Genomic DNA, 25,613 nt, shown 5'->3' with positions numbered 1-25,613 from the left:
TTTCTCTTCTTGCCTAGTGATTAGAATTTGGGTTCCAAGGGCTGGTCTTACCATTAACCCTTTGTATGACCAAGACTTTAATTTCCTTAACCCTATCGAGGGAAATAAAATAAAAGAATTGAACTAGCTAATCTCTTATCTCTGTGGTTGAGATTGCTTTATGTGGTGCACATATCACACCACCTGGTGAGACTATATTGAATTATTTTTTGTTTTCTTACTGGGAATTGAACCCAGGGGCTCTTAACCACTAAGCCACATCCCCAGCCCTTTTTTGTGTGCGTATTTTATTTAGAGACAGTGTCTCACTGAGTTGCTTAGATGCTAAGTTGCTGAAGCTAGCTTGATCCTCCTACCTCAGTCTCCCAAGCTGCTGGGATTACTGGTGTGCGCCACTATTCCAAGCCCATATGGGTTTAATATGACAGTTGAGAATCTCAGCTAACTTAACTGGCCAGTTCATCCACATCAGTAGGTTAATAACTGACTAATATAACTAAAGTTGTTCAATTCCTAGCCTAGTACCGTTTTCCATTTATCATTAAAAGTGCCATATCTTGATTGGAATTTAAAGATAATTTAAAGAATGATAAACTATCTGGTTGTGGTGGCACTCAAGGCAAGAGGATCTTAAGTTCAAAGTCAGCGTCAGCAACTTAGCAACCCCACCCCCCCCATAAAGTATAAAAAAGGGCTGGGAATGTGGCTCAGTGATTATTGCAAGGTAGCATTTACCTTATTTTATGAGGGTCTTGACAATGACCTCAAGGTGAGAAAAATTCATTTTGATCATCTAAGTTGTAGAAAATTTTGAACACAAAGATTTTGTTTAAAATTGTAAAAGGAAGATGCTGATATGTACCAGCATACATTAAATTACATGATGGTATACCAGCTGTTCGTTTTAAGACTACTTTATATATCTGGATATGTATTGTTTATAAAAGTCCATACTCATTTTACTCAACTTACAGAAATTAAGGAAAGATATAGCTAGTGTGAAACAGAAAACAAAAGCTGTTTGTTATATAGAATTACATTGTACGGTATAATAAAATTATATATAATTATATAATATATGATTATATATAATATATCAATGCATATTCCTCAGGGGGCATGATCTGTTTCTAGAATTTTCTATATTGGCGTATACTTCTGTAATTGTAGAGAAAATATACAAAGTCCAAGACTTGCAGTCAAAAAGAGTCATACATGGCGGGTGGAAGCTGTGGCTCAGCAGTAGCACCCTTGCCTGGCATGTGTGAGACACTGGATTTGGTTCTCAGCACTGCATATAAATAAATAAAGGACTATCAACAGCTAAAAAAAAATATTTTTTAAAAAAGAGTCATACATGGTTCTTTGGTAGCTAATCTCCAAGACCTATACCAATCTACTGTGTATTCCATGTTATTAAAAGAAACATTTATCATCTCATTAAAATCTCAGAAAAATTCCTAGTTTTGAAAAGACCCCATTATTATTATTATTATTATTTTTAAGTAATAAAGTTTAGGAAAGGAAAGGGTAAAAATTGAGTTTATAATGTTATTTAATTTCTGAACTAGACCTTAAATAAGATAATGCAAGAGCTAAAATCAAGTTTTGCCCTGATATAGGAACAACCAGGAAGCTGTATGAGAAAAAGCTATTGAAACTGAGAGAACAAGGACCAGAATCAAGATCTTCTACTCCTCTACCAACAATTTCCTCGTCAGCAGAAAATACTAGGCAGAATGGAAGTAATGACTCTGACAGATACAGTGACAATGAAGAAGGTAAAATTTTTAAATTGTAAATGCATGTAATTATTTTAGATTCTCATGAGACTTCATTCATGAAGAAGGTAAAGTTTAAAACAATATTGGCAGGACATATGTAATTTTTGTTCATATTATTAGAGTAATTCTACAAGTAACTTGATTTAAATACTTGAAACAAGTATGAGAAACAAAAAAGTACAAGTGTCTAATTTTCTATTACCCAAACTTACCAGTTAACTATCTTTTGCTTCAGATCTCATTTTTGTAAAGACTCTCTCCTCCACTTTTGCCCTTGTCCATTATCATCTCCACAGAAGTGACCACTATCAGTAGCTACTGATCTATTTAGTTTTTTAATACTTATTCATCTAATATATAGTATTATTTTGTACTTTAAAAAAAGTCTATATAAATCATATGCTACTTCTTGTGCTTGTATTTTTATTCCATGTTATTTTTTTAATCTAATCTTTATTAAGTATGTATATGTTTTATTCCTTGTTAATATATAGTGGTAGCATTTGAATGTGGCACATTATTTTTTTCTGACAGGCATTTAAATTGTTGCTAGATAATCTGATTTCATGGCAACTTTAAAGTAAATATTTTGACCATATCTTTATATGTTATTACTATTTTAAAGAAAATTTGTGATATTTAAAATTTTTGATACTAGCACATGAAATAAATGTCCTTTTAAAAATGATAAGTGCAATGTGATATTTATAAACTCTTGATTCATATGCCTTGTTCATTAGTTTTGTGATTATCTAATTTGACCCAAGTTACTCAAATCTCTAAAAGCTCTGCCTTCTAAGGCACAGTCTGCCAAATTGTTCAGAATATGAAATATAGGGTCTTTTCCTTCAACAGCACTATTTTAGCAAGGAGGCAAGAATAAAACCAGCTCAAACACAAGTAATGCTTAAACTTCCTGCCTCTTTTGCCTCTACAGGAAAGAAGAAAGAACACAAGAAAGTGAAGTCCACTAGGGATTTTGCTCCTTTTTCTGGACTTCCAGCTACTCCCTCTGGTGGATTTTTTCAGGGTATTTCTTTTCCTGAAATCTCCACCCGTCCTCCTTTGGGCAGGACTGAACTACAGGCAGCTAAGAAAATACATACTTCTAAGGGCGACCCATCTAGGGAGCCTCTTATTGCCACAACCTTGCCTGGCAAGAGACAGATGCAGAATTTAGCCTCTGGAGGGAATTTGTTATTTTCCTCTAAGACTAGCCATGATAGGAGTGTAGAGAAAAGTTCTTCGTCATCCTCTCAGCGTGAACTCGCTGCGATGTTGGGCTCTACTGCAGCTTCTCCTTCACTGATTAAAGAAACCACTACTTCTTACTGTAAAGACATAGTAGAAAATATTTACCGTGGAGAGAAAAGTGGAATTCAGCCATTATATACTGAGAAGTCCAATATTTCAGATCAGCGCATTCTCTCCAGCGAAAGGGAAGTACTAGAGGAGTCTAAGAGATCACAAGTAATTTCCCCACAACTTGCTCAGGCAATCAAAGATTATGTCAATTCTCTGTTGGTCCAGGGTGGGGTAGATAGTTTACCTGGGACTTCTAACTCTATACCCACACTGGACATTGAAAACATATGCAAGAGAATTGGTCAATCTAGTTTTCGAGAAACCACTTCCCTGTCTCCTCCACGAAAATTCCCTAGACTCAGTGAGAAGTCAGTAGAGGAGAGGGATTCAGGTTCCTCTGTGTCATTTCAGGATAGCCAGGTATTGCAGGATATACCTGAATCTGAACATATGTCTTCTTTTGCCAAAACTGTTGTCTCTCATGCACTTAGTACCTTAGGCATGGAAAAGTCTGAGAAATCACAGCATGATAACATTGATAGCTCAGAACTATCTTTTCCCTTCCATGAATCTATTTTAAAAGTAATTGAAGAGGAGTGGCAGCAGATCGACAGGCAGTTGCCTTCATTGGCACGCAAATATCCAATTTCTTCCAGAGAGGCGACCCAGATATTATCCGTTCCAAAAGTAGATGATGAAATCCAAGGGTTTATTTCTGAAACTATCCCACCAGCAGGTACTCAGGAGGGCTCTGCTGAGTCTTGTGATAAACACTTGGACTTAACACTTTGTAGAGTATATACAGCTGCAGCATCCACGATGCAGATTGCAACCCACACTGCCTTTGTAGTTAAGGCTATGCAAGCAGACATTAGTCAGGCTGCACAAATTATTAGCTCAGATCCTAGTCGTACACACCAGGCACTCAATATTCTGAGCAAAACATGTGATGCAGCTTCGTTTCTTTGTGAAGCTGCATTTGATGAAGTGAAGATGGCTGCCTATACCATGGGATCTTCCACTCTTGGTCGTCGATATCTCTGGTTGAAGGATTGCAAAATTAATCCAGCTTCTAAGAATAAGCTGACTGTGACTCCCTTTAAAGGTGGAACATTATTTGGAGGAGAAGTAAACAAAGTAATTAAAAAGCGTGGAAAAAAATAAAGTTAAGAGCTAAGTCACCTGTCTTATCTTTGATAAGGAATTTCAGATAGTTAAGTCATTCCCTATGTGGAACTGCTCTTTTAGATTTACACAGATAGAAAGGCTGATAAAGTTTTAAGCTTTATAGATCATATATTTGTCTCAAACATTCAATGTTTCCTATTATACTTTTTACAACTCTTCAAAACTGAGAGAATTTCAATACTAAAATAAGTAGATTCTTCACTGTTTCAAATATCATATGCATATTCTTTTCTATCTAGGGTAGAATTAAACACTAATTACACATTTAAAGCAATGATTTATCCTTTTTGATACTTCACTTTCTAGAAGTTGTCTACACTTTTATTTTCTTTTGTTTGTTATATGCTGATACCTGCAGTAGCATTCATAATATTCAAGATCAGTGCAACTTAAAGTAACCAGTTCACAAACTATTACTGATCCACAGACGAACATGCACAAAAATTTTAAGACTAAGGGGTTTGGGACATAGTTCAGGAGTGTAGTATGTGCAAGGCCCTGGGTTAGTCTCCCCATCCCCCATCGCTTTTTTAATAAAAGAATTTAAATATAAAGGCACTTTTTAGATCAATGAAAGGATTTATTTATGTAGTACACTTATTGATAGCAAAAGCAGTGTATGGCTTTACAGTCTGATACAGATGCCTCATCACTTCCGAATTAACTAACAATTCATGGACCTCACTTTGAAAGACATTGCTCTTGTTGGTAAATAGTCTAGGATAGTACAAGCATACACTACCACTCTATTTTGTCAGATGAACTAGACACTGGAGAGATGGGGCTTTTTAAAAAAAAAATACTTTTCTTTTGAGGTATGTGGTATTTCATGGATGATTAGGCTTAATAATCTTGATACGAAAAGCAAATTTATCAGCTTTTTCTTAAAGCCTTAAGAAATCATACTATATCCCAGTGTCTATGTCTGTATAAAACAGTGTATTATCCTGTTTTCATTTCTATGATTGTAAGATAAAAGAATCTGATTGTAGAGACATTGTGGGAAATGGTAGTCTCAGCATAACAGAATATGGTCCCTTCAGTTCTCTATCCATTTATTCTTAGACTACACATTCCATCTTTTCAGCTTTCTGGGAGTAATTTTGTTATTTGTCTTCTAAAATGTACATGTATACATGTACCTACTAAGTACTTTGTGATTTTAAAAAATGTATTGATGTAGAATGCTCCTACAAATTCAATAAAGTTGTTAAATTTGAACAGTTTTGTGTGGTCTCCAGAAACGTGTTGTACGTGTGCTTTATTCTTGAAGTTTCAAACAAGTTGAATATTTGTGGATGAACATTTCATTTCCATCTCATCATTGAAACTCACTTAACATTCCAATAGTATAATTAAATATTCCAGTTATTGTTGTGTGGATTTTCTTCTATTGAAGACCATGTTTTTATTGACTGTTGGAATCTAAATTTGTAAGGGGAATTAATCTGTAATCCGATAAATTATTTGCCTAATCAGTTTCTGCTTGGCTATAAGTATTTTACCTTGTGCTTTCTAATTCTTAGATTTCAAGTTAACAAAGAATAAAAGTAAATTTTTATGATGCTAAGGGTTGTACCAAATATATCTATTAGTGGAAATGTTGGGAAATGGGGGAATATAGTTGATAGCCTATTCCCAAATGAAGATTGAACTGTTTGAACTAACTTGATAAAAATCACCTTTCTTTTTGGGAAACTTGCAAATAAATTCTAGACTGACTAATATCAGATTGGAAGTTAGCAGGATGTAGCCATCTTGACCACTTTGTAGCACAACTACATTGAATTCATACAAAATTGAGCTTTAAGAATTGACTCCATTCTTGTTTTTTGGTAAGAAAATTATATAACAAATTTTTGGTGGTAGAAGTTTTTAGAAGAACCAACTGATAACTAAGTTTGCTACACTATAATAAATGACCACAAAAATGGGAAAGGTACATTTTTTTTTTAAATGGAGGTCTTCAAATGACAATAAAATCAAGACCAGAAAAGTGAAAAATTGAAATCTATGAAAAATGTAGTAAATACTGACTCATCTTCAAAGAAATACATTTTTATTATGGGGAAGAAGTGCCCTGTGATTGTTGCAACTTTTCTGTGAACAAGATTCCTTATCTCAGTTTCATCTGGACTTTTTGTGACTGCATCAAAAATGGATTGATTGGGTGCTGGTAATTGAACCCAGGACTTTTGAGCTATACCCCTCATTGAGAAGAGACTTTTAGATTACACTTACATGTTAATATCATTGACAATTACCTTAGAGGCTTAATATAATACAGATTTTTTTAATTCTTAAAAATCTATGTGGTTTTTCTTTTCCACACACCAAACTTAAATTTAACAAGCTAACTTTTGTCATATAGTAGCAATATACTACATGGACAAAATAATGGCAAACTGTGTTGACTATTTTAATGTCTTTTTCCCACATTTGAAATTGTTTTTTAGTGAAAAGCCTCCAGGAGCAGTTGGAATACACTTTTATATTTAATCCTATTAGTCTGAGAAAAAGAAAAGGAGAATTAAGTAGGAAGTGGGAATGGGATTTAAAGAGGGAATTTTTAAAAATGGAATATAATAGTAAAAGTTTCTAAGACAAATTGTAGTTAAACAATTTTGGTCTATTGAGATATCACCAATAGACAAATTTGTTTTATGTATTAATGTGCCTAAAACTGGATTCCCAAATTGTGTTAGGAGAACATAACTTACATGTTTCAGAAAGTAATGGTTTCTCCAATATTATTTCCAGACTCTAAAATAGAGCTCAAGCTTGAGAAGAGAGAACCACTAAAGGGCAGAGCAAAGACTCCAGTAACACTCAAGCAAAGAAGACTTGAGCACAACCAGGTATATTTAGCTTTGTAATCAACATGTACAGATTCAAGTAATCCGATGACACTCATCCGTCATGTTAAATTTGGTTAACAGTTGATACCCAGATTCAGTGTACTATTAACTTGATTTCATAGTTAGCTACATGGCGTGGGAAATCTAAACTTTGGGGTATGTCAGTATTGTAGGTTATGTTTACTGCAAAAGCAAGTGTTTGATAAAAGTCTCATTTGTGTTTGATTCTGTACTAAGCATGGTTCAAAGCTGGTCAAACTGCCTCTCTTTCCCAGTTGCTGAAATCAAACTCAGGGCCTCATGGGTGCTAGGCAAGTGCTCTACTACCATACAGCTTTTTGAGAGAAATGTTTTAAAAGATAGAACTGTCTTAGTGCTTTTGGTACAGCTTCTTTAAAAGGCAGGGGGTAGTTTTATATTTGTGTCTTTTTCTCTGGATTTCTGAATTTGCTTTTACTTTTACCTGCTTTGTCTTTTGTAGTGTTTCTCTGACGCTGTTTCATATTCTAGATGAAAATTTGACTTTTTGTGTAAGAAGCAAAATGCAAAGGGAAATTAAGGGGAAAATCAACATAGTTATAAATGAACTAGTTTATAGAGAACTAATTATTGGCTTTAATTTAATAACTTATCTCTACAGTCTTTTTCGTTGCCCTTAGTCTTTAGTTGAAAATTTTATCTAGTTAGCTATTTATCTTTTCCATGTTCTGTTTATCATTTAAAGTTGCACTTGGGCATGGTGGCATAAGTCTGTAATTCCAGCTACTTTTGAGACTGAGGCAGTCAGGAAGTGAAATTTGAGGCTGTCTTTGGGCAACTTAACAGGACCCTGTCTCAACATTTAACAAAAGGTCTGGGGATATAGCTCAGAGGTAGAGTGCTTCTGGGTTCAATTCTCAGTAAGGGTGGGAGGCGGGGGGGACATGTCCTAAAATGGAATTTTGTGTGTGTTTGTATTCATATGCACATATGCATGCATAGCTGGGATTGAACTCAGGGCCTCATGAGTCTTAATCATGAACCTACCACTGAGTTAAATTCCCAACCCAACATGTTCTTGTAAGCCATGTTCCTCTGTTCATTTGATGTAGTTGGTATGTGTAATTTTAGAACCATTTATTAAAAATAAGCTGGATGGCTACAGAAAATGTGTAGGGTATTGAATGAATTTTTTTTTTTTTTTTTTAGTTGTAGTTGGACATGATACCTTTATTTCACTCATTTATTTTTTTTTATGTGGTACTGAGCCCCAGCCCCAGCCCTGTTCTGTTTTGATACAGAACTAAATACCAGAATAAGTATTTCATTGACTTTAGAGTTTTGCTAGCAAAGAGCTTTAGAGTCGTATTAAGGAATACAGAAATAAGAGTAAGAGCAAAAGAAATTAGGAATATCATGAAAGGCACTGCAATAGACAAACATGGAGGATTTTGTTCCAGAATATGAAGGCAAGGTGTCTACCAAGAATGTGTGTCTGATCTGATAGTAGTTTAAAGGAAGGTATGGGGTTTAAAGATGGTTTAATGGTTAATTGTTTGGGGAATCTAAACTGAGGAGCAGGATAAATAGTCAAAGGAGAGTTGAGGTTAAGGAGTTGACAGGCAGAATAAAACTGTGGACTTATTACAAAAAATGTAAAACAGAAGAGTGGAGGGAAGAGTTTAATAACTCTCCAGTCAAGGATGTCCTAGTTATCAATATATTACCAATTTAGTTTCATCTTCACCTACATCTTCCATCCAGCTTTTTAAATTGCTTTTGATTTTGTTGTTTTGCCTTTTGTTGGAGTATTTAAAGCAGATCCCTAACATATTTCACATGTTAGTGTCAATATTTTAATGTTTCTCTCAAATATAGCTATTTAAATGACAGCGTCATTTTCCTACCTAGTAAAATTATTAGTTTTTTTTAAATATCTAAACTGTTCATGTTATTCCAGTTTTAGAAGTGTTGCACTTTTCTATTTTACATTTGTTTGGATCAATCAGGGATCCAGACAAGATCCATACATTGTATTTTATTTTTTAAATGAATTTTTTAGATTTCTAAGTCTGTGGCTATTCTTACTAAACTGCTTTTCTTCCCTCCATTTATTTGGTCTAGAAATTAGGTCATTAGATTCTCTCCCACATTCTGGATTTGATTTGTCAGATCATGTAATTTGCTCTTCTAGACCCTGTGTATCCTATATACTGGAAGTTAGTCCAATAGATTGTTCCCTAATGATAGAAATGTTTTATATCTGTGCTGTTCATTACAGTAGTGTCTAGGGTTTGAACACATGGAATTTGTCTTAGCATGTCTGAGAAACCAAGTCTTTAATTATATTTAATTTAAATTTAAATTGATACATGTGGCTAGTGGCTTCCATGTTGAACAGAACAGATCTGAAGGGTTGGTTAGATTCAGGTTCAGTTTCTTTGGCAAGAATGATGCTGTAGTCTTCCTATTGATCATTTCAGGAGATATATATATAGATATAGATATAGATATAGATATATATGCCCTTTTGATGATGCCAAAATTAATTAGTAGGTTCAGATATTGAAAGAATTATCTATCCAATTAGAAGTTTTACATTGGCCTTTCATTATAATGGTTCCAGTTGTTATTAATGATTATTGCTTAAATCCATTATTTTATTTGAGGTTCTAAAATGGTGATTTGAGGGTTGGGGTGTAACTCAGTGGTAGAGCACTTGCTTAGCATGCTCAACACCCCAGGTTCAATTCACAGCAATACAAAAGATAAAATGGTTATAAAATGGTGAAGGCTAGGGCTGTAGCTTAGTGGTAGAGCACTTGCCTAGCATGCATGAGGCACTGGGTTTGATCCTCAGTACTACATAAAAATAAATAAAATAAAGGCATTCTGTCCATCCATTAACTACCAAAAAATTTAAGAATAAATAAATAAAATAAAATGGTGATTTGTCTCAGTATCTCACTCCTTTATATCTATGACCAGGATTTTTTTTTTTTTAATAAAGAACCATTCCTCATAAATTTCTCAGGTACCTAAAAATAAAATTTTATACAAGAGGCTGGGATTGTGGCTCAGAGGTAAAGCGCTCGCCTAGCACCGGTGGGACCCGGGTTCGATCCTCAGCGCCACATAAAAATAAAGGCATTGTGTTGTGCCCATCTATACCTAAAAAATAAATATTTAAAAAAAATTTATACAAGAGAACCAAGAGAAATGCTTTCTTGCCTTTTGTTTGCCAGTTTTCAAATTGATATTCATAATTAATATGTCGAAGGGTTAGCAATAAAACTTTACATATTGACTTGTGATGTACTATGTGTACTATAGTCATTTTTTCTTTCCCCCCACAGCATTAGTTTTTTTTTTTTTTTCACAGTGTGCTATCTTTTTTTTTTTTTTGTATTTGGACATAATGCCTTTATTTTATTTATGTTTATATGGTGCTGAGGATCAAACCCTGTGCCTTGCACATACCGCTGAACCACAACCCCGGCCCCACAGTGTGCCATCTTTTGTCAGTGGGAATTACTAAGTTGGTTCCTGTATTCTTTTATTGTCTCCCATATGTCTTTGGTAGTTTCTTGCTAGGGTGCTCCTTCAATGAAGTTGCCATTGCTTTACTCCTTTTCGGAGAAAAGTAAATCATGAATGAATGGTGAACTTTTGGGTGTTACACGTATATCTCTTCTAAAATGCTTGGTATCTTGGTTCTTCAAATGATAGTATATCTTATGTATCACAGGTGTTTCACAGTATTCTAACAATAAGATTGCTAAATGCGGTTTAGGACTTTATTTTTCCTTTTCTTTAGGGCATATTTCATTAGGATATAAAGTCAAATGCTATGTTTAAATATACTTGAAAGACTTTTTATTTGTGTCCTAAAGCCACAACTTAATGTACTGTTAGGGGGGTTTGTTGTTTTTTCTTTTTTTTTTTTTTTTTTCTTTAACCAAACTTTGGTTAGTTTCTTTTTGAAAATATAAGTAAATGCACAAATTTATTTATACATATATGTGATATGTATGTATATATGTTTGTTCCCTTTCTCCTTGCTTAAAAGGCAACCTACTTTGTACATTATCTTTAACCTAAGCACATATCCCAGATCACTCCATATCTGAATTTATCCATGTTCCTCATTGTTTTGTACAACTGCACTTTGTATTGCAGTTTGTAATTTATTTAGCCACTTCCCTTTTGGTTAATATTTGAGTAATTTTCACTTGTATGCTGTTATGAATAATGCCAAGGTGAGTGTTTGTCTTTTCCTTTTTTTTTTTTTTTTTTTTTTTTTTGGTGGTGGTGCTGGGGATTGAACCCAGGGCTTTGTGCATGCAAGGCAAGCATTCTACCAACTGAGCTATATCCCCAGCTCAGTTCTCATCTTTTTGTTGATGAGGATTTATTGCCTTTTTAACCTAGCTCTCCTGCGAATGTTCTCAAGTGCCTCAGCTACTTAATGTCTTTTGACTGACTTTTTGCCTGATATATTATCAGAAGGCAATATGAAAACATCTCACTGAACATAGATGATACTGCAATTCTTATTTTGTCTGCAAAATACACAGCAATCACATTTCTAATTTTACATCTCAGTGAACTTCCTTTTAATCATTGTTTATCATCTTACTAAATAATTATAGTACTGAATTATAATTTTATATTTTTAATTTTGGGGGGGTGATCAGGATTGAACTTAGGGGCACTCAACCACTGAGCCATATCCCCAGCCTTGATTTGTACTTTATTTAGAGACAGGGTCTGACTGAGTTGTTTATAGTGCTTTGCTGTTGCTGGGGCTGCTTTGAACACGCAATCCTCCTGCCCCAGCTTCCGGAGCAGCTGTGATTACAGGCGGGTGACATCACACCCAGCTTAAAGTCATTTATGATGTGGGTTCTAATAAAAAATCCTTAGGATATTTTTTTGTTTTAGTTGGACACAATACCTTTATTTATTTATTTTTATGTGGTGCTGAAGATTGAACCCAGTGCTTCACACATGCAAATGCTCTACCACTGAGCTGCAGCTTGAGCCCCTAGAATATCTTTTTTAATTGTGTTAAAGGTTCTCAGTTTTCCGTAAAGATCACTAATCCTAAATTGGATAATGATGGGAACTAATAAAACTGGTTGAAATTTTCCAAGAACTTATAAAATCTGAACAAAAGAAATATAAATTATTTTTAGAATTCTCAAGTAGGCCCTCAGTCAACCAACGTTCCTTGTGTTTCCTGCCACAAAAGATTATAAAGAACTTTAAATGAAATTTAACTTTAAAAATGTAAACTTTATTTTTAATTAACCATAATTATTATTTCAGTAGATGTTTGGTAAAGTTTTTAATGGACTATTATTTATTCAATCCAAAACATAACAAAGTTCTGGAATTTGGCCTGGCACAGTAAAAGGGGGTTGTAGCTCAGTTGTAAAGCACCCATGGGTTCAATCCCTGGTACCAAGAAAGAAAGAAAGAAAGTTAAACCTTGAGTTTGGTAGATGATCAATTCTAAGGAAAAAGATTGTCTTCCCCCAGCCCCTTTACCTTCATCTTGGTTATAGGTAAAGTGTCTGGTTTTATTGTGTCACTTACACAACTGATAAACTTAGTTCTTTCAAGTAATGTAATTCTTTGAAGAGTTTTTAAGTACTGAATACATGTCAAATAGACTATCAAACTAAAATATTTTTAAAATACTTCTAATTATTTTGACCAGCATTGAATAATTAATTATTTAAAAGGGAATGATATTCGGGGCTGGGGTTGTGGCTCAGAAGTAGAGTGCTCGCCTAGCATGTGCTGGCCCCTAGGTTCTATCCTCAGCACCACATTAAAATAAAGGTATTTTGTCCAAGTACACATGAAAATAAATTTTTTTAAAAGAGACCAATATTCAAAGTAGGATTTTTTTCCTTAACTTCAAGGTGCATGTTAAATCTACTGCAGTTATATTAAGCCAGTTATTCCCAACTCTGCACATTAGAATCCTCTTAAGAGCAATAAGAATTAACTGTATCCAGACCTTTTTTATTTATTTATTTTTTAATTTTTGTTTACTCATTTGTGCTAGAAATTGAACCTAGGGCATTGCAGACATTAAGCATATACTTGACCAATGAGCTATACCCCCAGCCCTGTCTAGACCCTTTTAGAAGGATTCTGATCTAATTGGTCTGAGGTGAGGGTTGGGAGCATTCAATAGATTATAAAGCTCTCCCCAGATGATACTCTGCCACCAAGATTGAGAACCTCAAATTAAAACTATTATTTTTTCTTATTTTTAAATACTTAAGAATTTGACTGTTATTAAGCATTTATTATGTTTTGTGATTTGCTTACACATTTGTCTTTAGACTAACTATAATTTTACATTCAGCAAGTATTTCCTAATTGTTAGTTGGATAAGGAATACAGATTTAGATTGTGAGAAAAAGTAAACTCTTATGTCAATTCCAAGTACAGATAAATATAAAATCAGACACATGAGACAATGTTCCTTTGTGAGGTTTTGGTACAAATTTGCATATTTTAAAATAATTTTTCTTGTTACAGGATAAGAATAAATGTGTCTTTAAATTTAATAGACACTAACTTGGTCATAAAACTACCAGTTATCTAGGTAAAATATTATCTTGAAAAGTGACAACCTAGGCACACTGTGCTGTAATACTAATAATTAGTTGATGTTATCTAGTTAGAAGGAATTTAAAATAATCATCTGATAATAGTGGCTTCAAAATTGAAAGCTTGTTACTTGGAATGCAGAATCTTAGGTTCCGTTCCAGAACCTCTGAATCAGATTCTGCATTTTAACAAAAGGTTCAGGTGATTGATATATATATATTTGGCCTAATGAATTTAAAACTGTAAGCATCCAGGAACTAATAAAATTATTTCTTAAAAAAGGAAACAATCTGTTGATCCCCTCCCCCCCTCCAGGGAGAAATTAATCCGGAACTAGAAAGTAGTAACCATCACTATTACCTTTCTATCTTTCTGTATGAGGTGTGGGAGCATTGTGGTTTGGCAGTGACATACTGTGTTTATATATTCACTAGGATGATCATTAGGTTTTTCTTGTTTGAGTCTGTTTGTTTCTAAGAGTTTGACACCTGGGAATTTTTTAGTTTACATAGCCAAGTATGGTTTATAATTCAAACTGTTTCTATTAAAATAATACTAATCACATGAAAAGAATGTTTGATCTGTTCTAACAGTCAGAAAAGTTCTGGTTGGTTTGTTTGCAATGCTAGGGATCAAACTCAGAGCCTTGCACATGCTAGGCAAGCACTCTACCACTGTGCTACATCCTCAGCCAAAAGTTTGTGTTTTTGTTTTAAAAGGAAATTGACCTGTTATATAATAAATGACTTTCATTTAAGTCATGATCATTCTGCTTCTTTGTTGAGACAAGAGTTGCAGCTGCATTATTAGACCTGCCCAAGCATACAATGAGTCACAAAAGGACCCAGTGATAATTGGTGTTTTTTTCCCCTCTTATTGGTGGACTCTTCAGTGTATTTTATGATTCTTTAAGAGTTTTTCTGATGCTGAATGTTCAATCGGTACGATAGAAATGTTTTGAAGGCATAGCATTATTTGTAAATGCTGGCATTTGGAGACTTGTTGGCTTTGCAGTGTGCTAATGTGGCCATTTTTAGGGTGTTTGATGTTAGAATATGACTTTTTAATGTGTCAATGCTTAAATAGAGCTATTCACAAGCTGGAGTAACTGAGACTGAATGGACAAGTGGATCTTCCAAAGGCGGACCTCTGCAGGCATTAACTAGGGAATCTCCAAGAGGGTCAAGAAGAATTCCAAGGAAAAGGGTGATGCAAGGCTTATTCCTTAGAATTGGGTTTTCAGATTGGTAGGGTTTTAGTGATTACTTTATATTTATTGTTTTTGTTTTGTTTTCAAACTAACAGGTGGAAACTTCACAACATTTTCGTATAGATGGTGCAGTAATTTCAGAGAGTACTCCCATAGCTGAAACTATAATGGCTTCAAGCAACGAATCCTTAGTAAATATGTTTTGTGAACTATACAAGTGGTCTTCTTTGAAAATTGCCCTTTAATTGGAAATGGGGAGGTGGTAAATTTTGGCAAATCTCAAAATCTACAAATTTTTAATATTTCAAACGGGTTTTCCCCCCATATATTTCTGAATTTTAGAATTTTTCAATATAGCTATTTTATTACAAATAAGTTCAATTCCTCACACAAGAATCCATACTTTTTTACTAAATATTTGAAGAACTATAAGACCTATAAAGTACTCAACGTGTGTGTTTCTGGGCTCCATTGCCTAAATTTTTGTTAAGGGAAAGTCACGTGTTACAGAAATAGAATATTTTCTTTTCTTTTTAAGTGTCTGTTATGTTTGGATAATTCTGAGTCTGAATAATTTGAATCTTGGCAGGTTGTCAATAGGGTGACTGGAAATTTCAAGCATGCAACTTCTATTCTGCCAATCACTGAATTCTCAGACATACCCAGAAGAACACCAAAGAAACCATTGACGAGAGCTGAAGTAAATGAATAAAATTTAGATCAATGCTATCATTGATCTTTTAAAGAGGAAATATTTATATTTGGGTTTTTTTTTTTTTTCTCCAGTGGGAGGGAACAGAGCTTTCTTGGGTGGTGGTTGTGTGTGTGTGTGTGTGTGTGTGTGCGCACACGCATTTCTCATTTTTAAGACACTTTTAATAGTGAAAACAGAAATTAACTAATATAGTATGCCATGCTAATACTACCCTTTTGCTGCTATGTGCCTTCTTAAGTTCTGGTTTTCAAAGGAGTGGTCATTTGTGTGCTGCTTGTAATATGTTCTATTTGTCATGGATGCAAGTTTAGAAGTGCTGCCTGGGCTGTGAGGGATGCTACATCTTTCTTCTGTCGGAATGTTAAATAATGGGACTTTAAAGTGACTTTGTGTGGTGCTTGAATGGGTTAACTCCTGTATAATTATGCTTTAAAGTACTAACTGCATGGTACATTATAATTTTTATGAATCTTTATTAAAGGAGATGAAATTATTTTGATGTGGGTTTTAAAGGTAAACATATACAGCAAAACAAGCCAAAATTTTTTCTAAGCTGAGGAGATTGCATTGCCTATAGTTTTAAACATAAACTAGAATTGGTTAAAGGTCCATGTTAATTGGTCACTTCCTATATTTGATTATTTTATTTTATTATGGAATTCCTAATAAGAAAAAATGTATTCTTAATGTTTTATTAATGAAAAACATGGAAAATCATTGAGGGAATTTACACTGCCACATTAGGTTGCTGAATTTTTTTTTTCCCCTGTTTATTGGCATGGCAGTTTTCCCCCAATAGCCACATTAATATCACTTCATGATGATGAAATTTAAAGAGAGCCGTAGAACTCTGTGAATACCTAGATGGTAATAAATTTAGAAACGGCAGTCATAAAAGCTAGGATAGATTAAAGGGCATTTTTGTTCTCTAAAACTTCTATTTAAAATTATTACACACTTATATTGAATTTTAACTTGTTTCTTTCTTTTTTGTTAGGTGGGAGAAAAAACAGAGGAAAGAAGAGTAGAAAGAGATATTCTTAAGGAAATGTTCCCCTATGAAGCATCTACACCAACAGGAATTAGGTACTTGGAAATACTGAATCAAGTATAAGTGTACTCTGCTAGGGAATTCTTCATTCTTCATTACAAAGTTATTTTACTCTGTTTTCAGAATTAAACTGTTCTTTGGGGAACAGATTAATTCCCCTAAGCCACAAGTTATTCGTGTCCTTGAAAGTTGAATCATTTTCAAAATTAATTTGTCAAAACAACTAATAAAAAAAAATAACTTGTCAAGTTGAAGGATTATAAATAAATCTTTTACCTTCTATTTATTTAATTTTATTTATTTGGCAGTACTAGGGGTATAACCCCAGGCCTTCAGTCTCTTCCCTCATTTATTTTTTATGGTGCTGTGATTGAACCCATGGCCTTGTCCATGCTAAACATGTGCTCTCCCACTAAGCTACATCCCAAGCCCTGAAGGAAATCAATTATTTCGTGCATTTATTCTTTCTAATTGAAAAACTAGAGTTAGATTTACCTGTTGAATTACTTCCTTACTGAAAGAATCACAGCCAAAACTACCTTATGTTTTAATTTTCTCCTAAATGTACTTGCTTTAAAAATAACTTTTAAGGCAAGTCCAGTGAGCATTTATCAATGTTCTGCATGTTATTTTCTAATAAAAAATACATCTGACTTTTAAAGTGGAAAATGTTTAGAAGTTTTAAATTGACTTGACCTTGTGGCTTTATATATATCAATTTTGTACTGCTGCCTCATAGAATATTCTTAGAATTAGAAGTGGTATGACGTTTTATGTTACTTGTTCAAATCATGAGCTCATCTAAAATTATTTTTCTCTTTCTCCTTTTACTTTCAACAGTGCTAGTTGCCGCAGACCAATCAAAGGGGCTGCAGGCCGGCCATTAGAACTCGGTGATTTCAGGATGGAGGAATCTTTCTCATCTAAATATGTTCCTAAGTATGTTCCTTTGGCAGATGTCAAATCAGAAAAGACAAAAAAGGGACGTTCCATTCCCGTATGGATAAAAATTTTGCTGTTTGTTGTTGTGGCAGTTTTTTTGTTTTTGGTTTATCAAGCTATGGAAACCAACCAAGGAAATCCTTTCTCTCGTTTTCTTCATGATGAAAATAGAAAATCCACCTGAATTATATCACTTTGGCACATTCAACTTGGTCTCCTATTTTTAATAACTAGAAAAACATTTGTGTATATTTGTTGACTCAAGAACTAAAAATAATGTGATTTCACTTCAAATTTAATATTCCATGGAAAAGCAAACAAGATATCTGAATGAACTTCATTTAAATGTTTTGGACTTTGGACTAGTGGGAGATCACTTTGTGCCATATGAATAATCTTTTTTAGCTCTGGAACTTTTTGTAGGCTTTATTTTTTTAATGTGGACATCTTATTTCATTTTTGGGAAAATATATTGTTTTGTGTATTTGGAAAACAAGGGCAAAACATGGTAGTATAATGTGAAATTACACATTTAAATACTTTGAATTCTTACAGAAAAGATTAAGAATTATTCTCTGCTGAATAAAATTTTACAGTGGTGGAACATTGAAATTTGGTAAGAGAAAGTAATTTGGTTGTACTTTTGTAACTGAAACAGTTTGACAGTGTTTATGAGGGAAAGTACAGCAATAATCTCTTCTGTAACTTATTGATAGTAATGTTGCTATTGTAGCCCTATCATACTCACTTTTTAAAAGATTTCTAATATCATGAATGTCCTCTTTCAGTAAGACCCATTTAAATACAATTGATTTTTAGCAGGGATCTTTTAGGGTGACATAATACTTGTTTTAGAGAACTAGCTGGCTGTACATATTAGCTAGCTAGAAGGCTAAAATTGGAAATTTATACTTTTTATTTACAACTGAAGATTCTGTCAATCCAATTTACTACCAGAATTTTTTTTTTTTTTTTTTTTTTAAGAAAAGTAAGTAAGTGTATGTGTTTTGTTTAAAAGTTAGAAATTTAAATACTGGTGTTGTTCCATTTGGATTATTTGTTGCATTGTCTTCTATTACCAAAAACAAACTTTTGCCAAGTGTTCCCCCCCCACCTATATTTCCAGCTATAGTTTGATTAAAAAGTAAAAAAGTATTTGCTTTTAAACTGCATACAAGTAGTAAAGTTGTAAACTTTCAGTGCAAAGTGGGCATTATGATTTTGTATACTCTTGAATTATGGTTAGCTTTATCTTTGTGGTTGATTTATTTTAACTTTTTAGCTAAAACTTACCTCATGTATAACTTGGTTGCATAAAATTGTAGGTGATGGAAAGAAATTTCAGTAGAATCAGGTAAAACATAAAAACTTTAAACTTAATCATTTGATTTGCAACTTTATCGTCATTGACCATAAAGCACACTAAAAACATAAGTTATTTTTAAAATACCATCCAAAATAAAAGATAATTTTAACAAAGGAAGAAATTGAAGGTGTATTTAGACCACCAAACTTTTTGTTTGAACTAGCACTATTCTGATTTTTAGATTTTAGGTATTTTGTAGACATTTTTACTGAACTTCTGCAATTCAGACCAGACATACTTATAGGTCTGATTCTGCAGAGGCACTCATAGATCTGAAAAGCTTTCCTCTTTGAATTAAAATGTTGCTTTGAGATGAGCCACAGAGGAGGCATGTTTTACTTGACATTTATGTAAGATCAGTTCTCTAATAGGAAAAGTATGGTCCAAAATAGCAAAAGGACTGGGTAAAACGTGTACTCTTTTTTAAAAAAACAAACATGTATTTGGTCTTTTGTCTGTGTCTGTTTTATTCCACTAGAGTAAATGTGTCTTTGTTGTAAACACAAAGCATTTCTTCCTGATTAAATCATAGATGTAGATTTACAGTATAATTCAATAATAAAAAAATAATTAACCTCTAGTTTTGTTGTTGCAATATATGATTTTTAGATAGCTCAAACAGTAAGATTTCTAGGTAAAATTTCTCGTGTATTTATGGATTGAGTTTTAGTTCTCATTTCAGTCTATTCCTATGTGTGTTACTTCTAATTACTGTAGTAATCAGGTCCTCATTTGTTCATAAGTAAGCAATGTACGTCCATTATATCTGCAGAATGACGTTAAGTCTCCCATTTACTCTCAATACTAGCCCCAACTTTACTGTTGTTAGAACTTATCTGTGACACTCTTGCATTGAGACTAAGCCAAAGTAGTCACTGTTGTATTCATTGTGGAATCGTGTTCACAAGATGAAAGTGCTGTTGTTACATCTCTGATTTGTGTCTCCAATGGTGATCTTATTAACAATGGTTTTTAAAGTAATAAATACACTATAATTAATTGGAAAGTAATTAGTGTGAAAGGTTTAAAATAACAATTTGTTGCATGCTTACCATGTACCAGGTAATATTACTCTTATGCCCTTGATATGTATTGACTCAGCCTTCCTGATAATCATGTAAAGTAGGTATTATTCTCTCATGGCAAATATGAGAATGGATGCCCAGAGAGATTATGCTCATCTGAAAAATGATGGATCTATTTGCATATGTTAGAGGGGACCAAATACACATAATCATTTCTCTATTCAGCCCTGTTCCTTCCATGATTTTGGTGGTGCATCTCTTTTAAATTTCTAAGTAGGGTTTTTTTAGGGTTAAGTATTTCACTGCTAGCTTTACTATTTTTGTTTTGATTAATCACTTCTTATTTTAATTGTTATTCGCCATTTGAATTTAAGACTTCCTAATTTTTGTTATTTCATCTGTTTTCTATCCTTCACGCAGCTTTTTGAAGTATCTTTTGCTGTCATCTTTGTCAATTGTGTCGAACACATTTTTATTTCTTTATTACTGATGTAGTTTTAGCAGGAAGAGAGCAATCACATATCATCCTTCTCGCCAAAGATTTGGGTAAGAAGAACTAGAGAAGCACCATCAAATTGGGTCATTTCGTAGGTTTTTGTTGTTGATTTTTTTTGTGGTGCTGGGGATTGAATAAACAGGGCCTTAAGCATACTAGGCAAGTACTCTAGCATTGGGTTACATCCCCAGCTCGAGACATGAGAGTTTTGAGTACAGGGGAATTCCTGTGTTTTGTAATGTTCTCCTGATATTGAATCATTAGTTAAACTGACAGTGGCTTTTATGCTATATTCATAGTGGTTTAAAAGTTTTTCACCACCTTCTTCAAGAAACATTTATTCCAAGCCCCCTTTGTGCCAAATACATTAATGTTTGGTGCATGAGTGCAGTTTTGGAAATAATCTTTGAGCTTGAATTGGGCATTCTTTGGGCAAGGTGGGTTTGTTGTTGTTTTGTTTGTTTGTTGTGGTGCTAGGGATTGAACCCAGGGCCTTGTGCATGTGAGGCAAGCACCTCTGCCAACTGAGCTATATCCCCAGCCCACAAGTGGTATTTTTTTAAAAAGTATTTGACCATCCTATTAACTAATAGTCATATAAATTTATTAGGAGTTTAAATATTTTTTTAATATTTATTTTTTAGTTTTAGGTAGACACAATATCTTTATTTATGTGGTGCTGAGGATCGAATCCAGTGCCTCATGCATGCTAGGTAAGCACTCTACCACTGAGCCACAACCCCAGCCCAGCAGTTTAAATATTGATAATTATTTTTTATCAAATTAACCTTGTGTTAAATAGGACCAAAAACTTGTCAAAACTACAAACCAAAAGCTTTTATACTAGATCACTACTGACTTTGTTGTTCAAAATTTAACATATAGATATTGTAGCTGTGAATAATTTCAAATGGGAAAGAAGTGTGAAGCATGTGTTTTATTCACATTAATAATAGTTTACTATTTGTTTCTGGTTTGGGAAAAGAAGACTTATTATTTTATAGAAAATTATGTCAAAATCTAGCTAGTTACCTGCATGCCATGGCACAAACCTCTAATCCAGCAACTTGGGAGACCTGTGGGTAATATTGCAAGTTTGAATCCAGCCTGGGCAATTTATGGAGACCCTGTCTCAAAATCAAAAAAGGGCTGGAAATGTAAGCTCAGTGGTAGAGCACCCAATCCAGTAGCCTGAAATAATTGCCACAGTTTCTGGATCATAAGTAAGGAAGGAACCTGGGTAGTTCTGGATCAGTATCTCATGACTTTGCAGTTATGCCATCACCATGGCTACAGTATCATCTGAGGGATCAGGAGGGGAGAATCTGCTTCCAAGCTCAGAGTAATTGTCATACCCGAGTGCCCTCTTGACATAGTTGCAGGCTTCTACCACATTAACCCAGGTGCACCCAAGATAGAGATTTGGTGCCTGCAGAAGACATACGTGTTCATCAGTCACTCCCCTCTCATGTGTTTCTGGGCCAAACCTTCCTGTTAGGAATGACCTCCAGAACAAGACAGAACCTCTGAAAGCCTCTGATCAGTTGCTTAGGAAACAGAGTCTTTAAGCATTGTGACCAGCAGGTCTTGAGTCGGCCTTAAATGTATACTGACCAAAAAAACCACAGTAATCACATACAAAAAATCTGACTTTTTCAAAAGAAGGAAAGTAGAAAATACTTTAAAATGAATAAAAGGGAAGATGCACAAGTCTCCATTAACACACTTGATGGTAAAACCTCCCCAGTGTTTGCTTTTGGGTTATTTTGTGTGCTGGGCATGGAACCCAGGGCTTTGTACATGCAGCAGATGCTCTACTACTGAGCTCTAAAGAGAAGAAAATAATGATCAGAAACATCAAAATACCAATAACCTGTGGAAAGGAGGACTTTGTGATCAGAAAAGTGTTCAGAGGGGAAGGAAAGTGAGGGCCATGCTGTATTTACTGATCTAAGTGTTGCTTTGTGATCATAAATTTTACCTTTCTGTGTACCTTGTTTCTGATATAGCTCGTGATTTTTTTTCTTAAAATTCAGAAAAGTTCCCAAGGCGAAGGAGAAAGTGATTTTTGTTGGTCATATGTTGGACTTAGTTTTTCAAGAGTTGATTGTGTCTTGCCCAAATATTCAAAATAGTCTTGAAAAAACAATGACAGGTACCATACTTTCTAATTTCAAAACAATGTGGTGCTGGCATATGAAGTAGGATAGAAATCCTACAGGCAATGAAGTAGGATAGAAATCCCAGAAATAAACCCTCACATTTACTGTCAGATGACTTTTCTCCAAGGGCACTGTAGACAGGGAAAGGTTGATCTCTTCTGCAGTAGGAAACTGGATATCCATGTGCAGAAGTGTGAAGTCGAACCCTTACTGTCCTCCATATTTTAAAAAAAAAATTAACTCAATGGATTAGAAATATAAATTTGAGACCCAAAACTACACAATTTCTAGAAGAAAACAGGGAAAGCTTTAGCAGCAATTTGCTTGCAGTAATACCAGAAGCACAGGCAACAAAAGGCAAAGAGAAAAGTGGGCTTACATAAAACTTCTGTGTATTAAAGGACACAATAAAATGAAATGATAATCTGTGGAATGGGAGAAAATATTTGCAAAATCTGATGGGGATCATGTCCCAGAACATGTGAAGAACTTAGAACAACAAAATGGCCTATTTATGGGCAAAGGGAGCTGGGTGCAGTGGTGTATACCTGAAGTCCCAGGTTGGGAGGCTGAGGCAGGAGGGTCACTTAAGCCAAGGAGTCTGGGGCCAACCTGGGAAACCTAGTGAGACTCTGTCTCGCAAGGAAAAGGTGGGTGGGGGGGACGGTTTATTACACATTTCTCCAAAGAAGATATATAAATGGACAATAAGCTTATGAAAATTTGCTCAACATCACATAATCAGAAATGCAAATTGAAAGCATGATCATCTCATATCAGGATGGCTGGTCAAAAATTACAAGTGGTGACAAGGATGTGAGATAATTGGGCCCCTTATACACGGGTGAGAAAATAAAATGGTACAACCATTATGGAAAACAGTATAGTCGGCCCTCAAGTTAAAAGTGGATTTGTGGGGCCTGGGGATATGCCTCAGTGGTAAAGCACTTGCCTAGCACGAGTGAGGCACTGGGTTCAATCCTCAGCGCCACATAAAAATGAATAAATAAAGATATTGTGTCCATCTAAAAAAAAAAGTGGATTTGTATGATTCAGTAACCACCCTTTGGGGTATATATCCAAGAGAATTCAAAGTAGGCTCTCAAAGGCAATTGTCACAGGCGCAGTGGCACATTCCTATTTTAATTCCAGCAGCTTGGGAGGCTGAGGCGTGAGAATCTTGAGTTCAAAGCCAGCCTCAGCAAAAATAAAATGCTAAGCAACTCAGTGAGACCCTGTCTAAATAAAATATAAAATAGGGCTGGGGATGAGTGTCCCTGGTACCCAGGAAAAAAAAATATATATATATATATATATGCGCGCGCTCATAGTAGCGTTATTTAAAATGGCCAAGAGGTGGAAGCAATTCAAACATTCTCAAAAATGTGGCATATGTGCACAGTGAAATATTGTTCAGCCGTGAGGCAAATCCTGTCACTGTGATATAGATGGACCTTGAAGACATTACAGTAAGGGAAGTAAGCCACAAAATCTCAAATGCTGTATTATTTCATGTCAGAAGTCAACACACAAACTAGAAAGGTGGGGCTGGGGATATTCTCAGTGTTAGAGGACTTGCCCAGCATGCGTGAGGCCCAGGATTTTATCCCTAGTACTAGGGAGCTGGGGGGAGGGAGAAAAAGGTGCCAAGGCTGAGGGTGAGGGAAGTAGAGAACTGGTATTTAATGTAGAATTTCAGTGTAGTCAGGCATGGTGGCGCACACCTGCAATCCCAGCAGCTCAGGAGGCTAAAACAGGAAGGTCACAAGTTTGAAGCCAGTCTCAGCAATTTAGCAAAACCCTATCTGACTCAAAAAGGGCAGGAGGTGTGGCTTAGTAGTTAAGCACCCCTGGGTTCAATCCCCAGTACCCCCCCCCCAAAAAAAAATCCACCTTTGAAAGGTGAAAAAGCCCTGGAGATGGGTTGCACAGCAAAGTGAATATACTTAACACTACTGAACTGTACACTTGCAAATGGTTAACATGGAAAATTTTTTATTACCTTTTTTTAGCCACAATTTAAAGTTTTTAAAATTTTTTGTGGCTGAATCTAAAATTCTAAATTTTTAGCCTAAGTAAAATGAGTGGGTCATGCATAAAATACATTACTTAGGTATCTTCATAATTATTTTGTGTTAATTGTGCAAAATTCTAATTTACAAATGGTAAACACTTTTTTCAAGCTTTATCTGCTTTTTTAATTCTTTTAATTGTTTCCAAAATCAGGGACTCAAGTCTGTATTTGTAAATATGCTGTTCCTTATTTCAACTATGTATTCATCTCAAAAGACACAGAAAAACCGTTCAATTAAATTCCCATTATTTTTAAAAATTTGAACTCTAGCAATAGAAAGAAATATCCTTAATTTCTACAGGTTAATTTATCTGTCAAAACTTGGAGTTGTGTTAATAATAAAACAACAAGTACTGAATAAATTGTTCCTAAATCGTTACTTTAGGAAAAAAGAATGCTTACTGTCTTCACTACTTGTTCATTTCAAGGAAGATTAAATCTTTCTTTTGCAGCTGAGGAAACTATAGCCCAAAGGCATTAAGTTATTTTCATGAGGTCACGCAGTTAGCAGATCAAAACTGAAGTTTTAAATTCAGATCTGTCCCAAGAGTTTGTATTCTTACAAAAGATTGTCAAACCAGGCACAACTAAGCAAGTAACTCCAAACATTCAGACTCCGCTCTGTATATAAATAAATATTTGGTGGGCAACACTGATTAATAAAATAATCAATTTTACATAATGTGGAATTTTTTCTTTGATTGAAGGGCTTCAACTGAAGCCTATTTAGTGGAATGGAGAAATAATATCTGCTTTTCCAAAGCAACACAACAGTGACCCATTTCCTAGACTATTAAAAGTAGATAGAGGATTCCTGAATCACAA

The 25,613-nt window shown here is 34.5% G+C and overlaps 1 protein-coding gene across 5 annotated transcripts in view; it reads left to right on the top strand.

The window, feature by feature from the left end:
• Positions 1 to 20,037, top strand: part of Tmpo (thymopoietin) — a 28,226-nt gene extending 8,189 nt beyond the window's left edge. For 2 of the 5 annotated variants that reach the window (XM_046419256.2, XM_058571286.1), the window contains 2 exons: positions 1,623 to 1,781; positions 2,722 to 5,498. In XM_046419256.2, the coding sequence (XP_046275212.1) occupies positions 1,623 to 1,781; positions 2,722 to 4,253 (1,691 nt within the window). In that variant the 3' untranslated portion in view covers positions 4,254 to 5,498. Of the gene's footprint in view, positions 1 to 1,622; positions 1,782 to 2,721; positions 5,499 to 7,037; positions 7,136 to 14,833; positions 14,954 to 15,052; positions 15,149 to 15,546; positions 15,658 to 16,669; positions 16,759 to 17,563 lie in introns of those variants that run through there. The other 3 variants (XM_046419257.2, XM_046419259.2, XM_046419260.2) reach the window with 3 other exon arrangements.
• Positions 20,038 to 25,613: the final 5,576 nt, after the last annotated feature.

The sequence above is a fragment of the Marmota monax genome, unplaced genomic scaffold, assembly GCF_021218885.2.
Source record: "Marmota monax isolate L192 unplaced genomic scaffold, Marmota_monax_Labrador192_F-V1.1 WCK01_AAM20220418_F8-fsc00036, whole genome shotgun sequence".
Lineage (NCBI taxonomy): Eukaryota > Metazoa > Chordata > Mammalia > Rodentia > Sciuridae > Marmota > Marmota monax.
The sequence above is the reverse complement of the archived record's forward strand: the minus strand, read 5'-3'. Positions and strand labels throughout refer to the sequence as shown.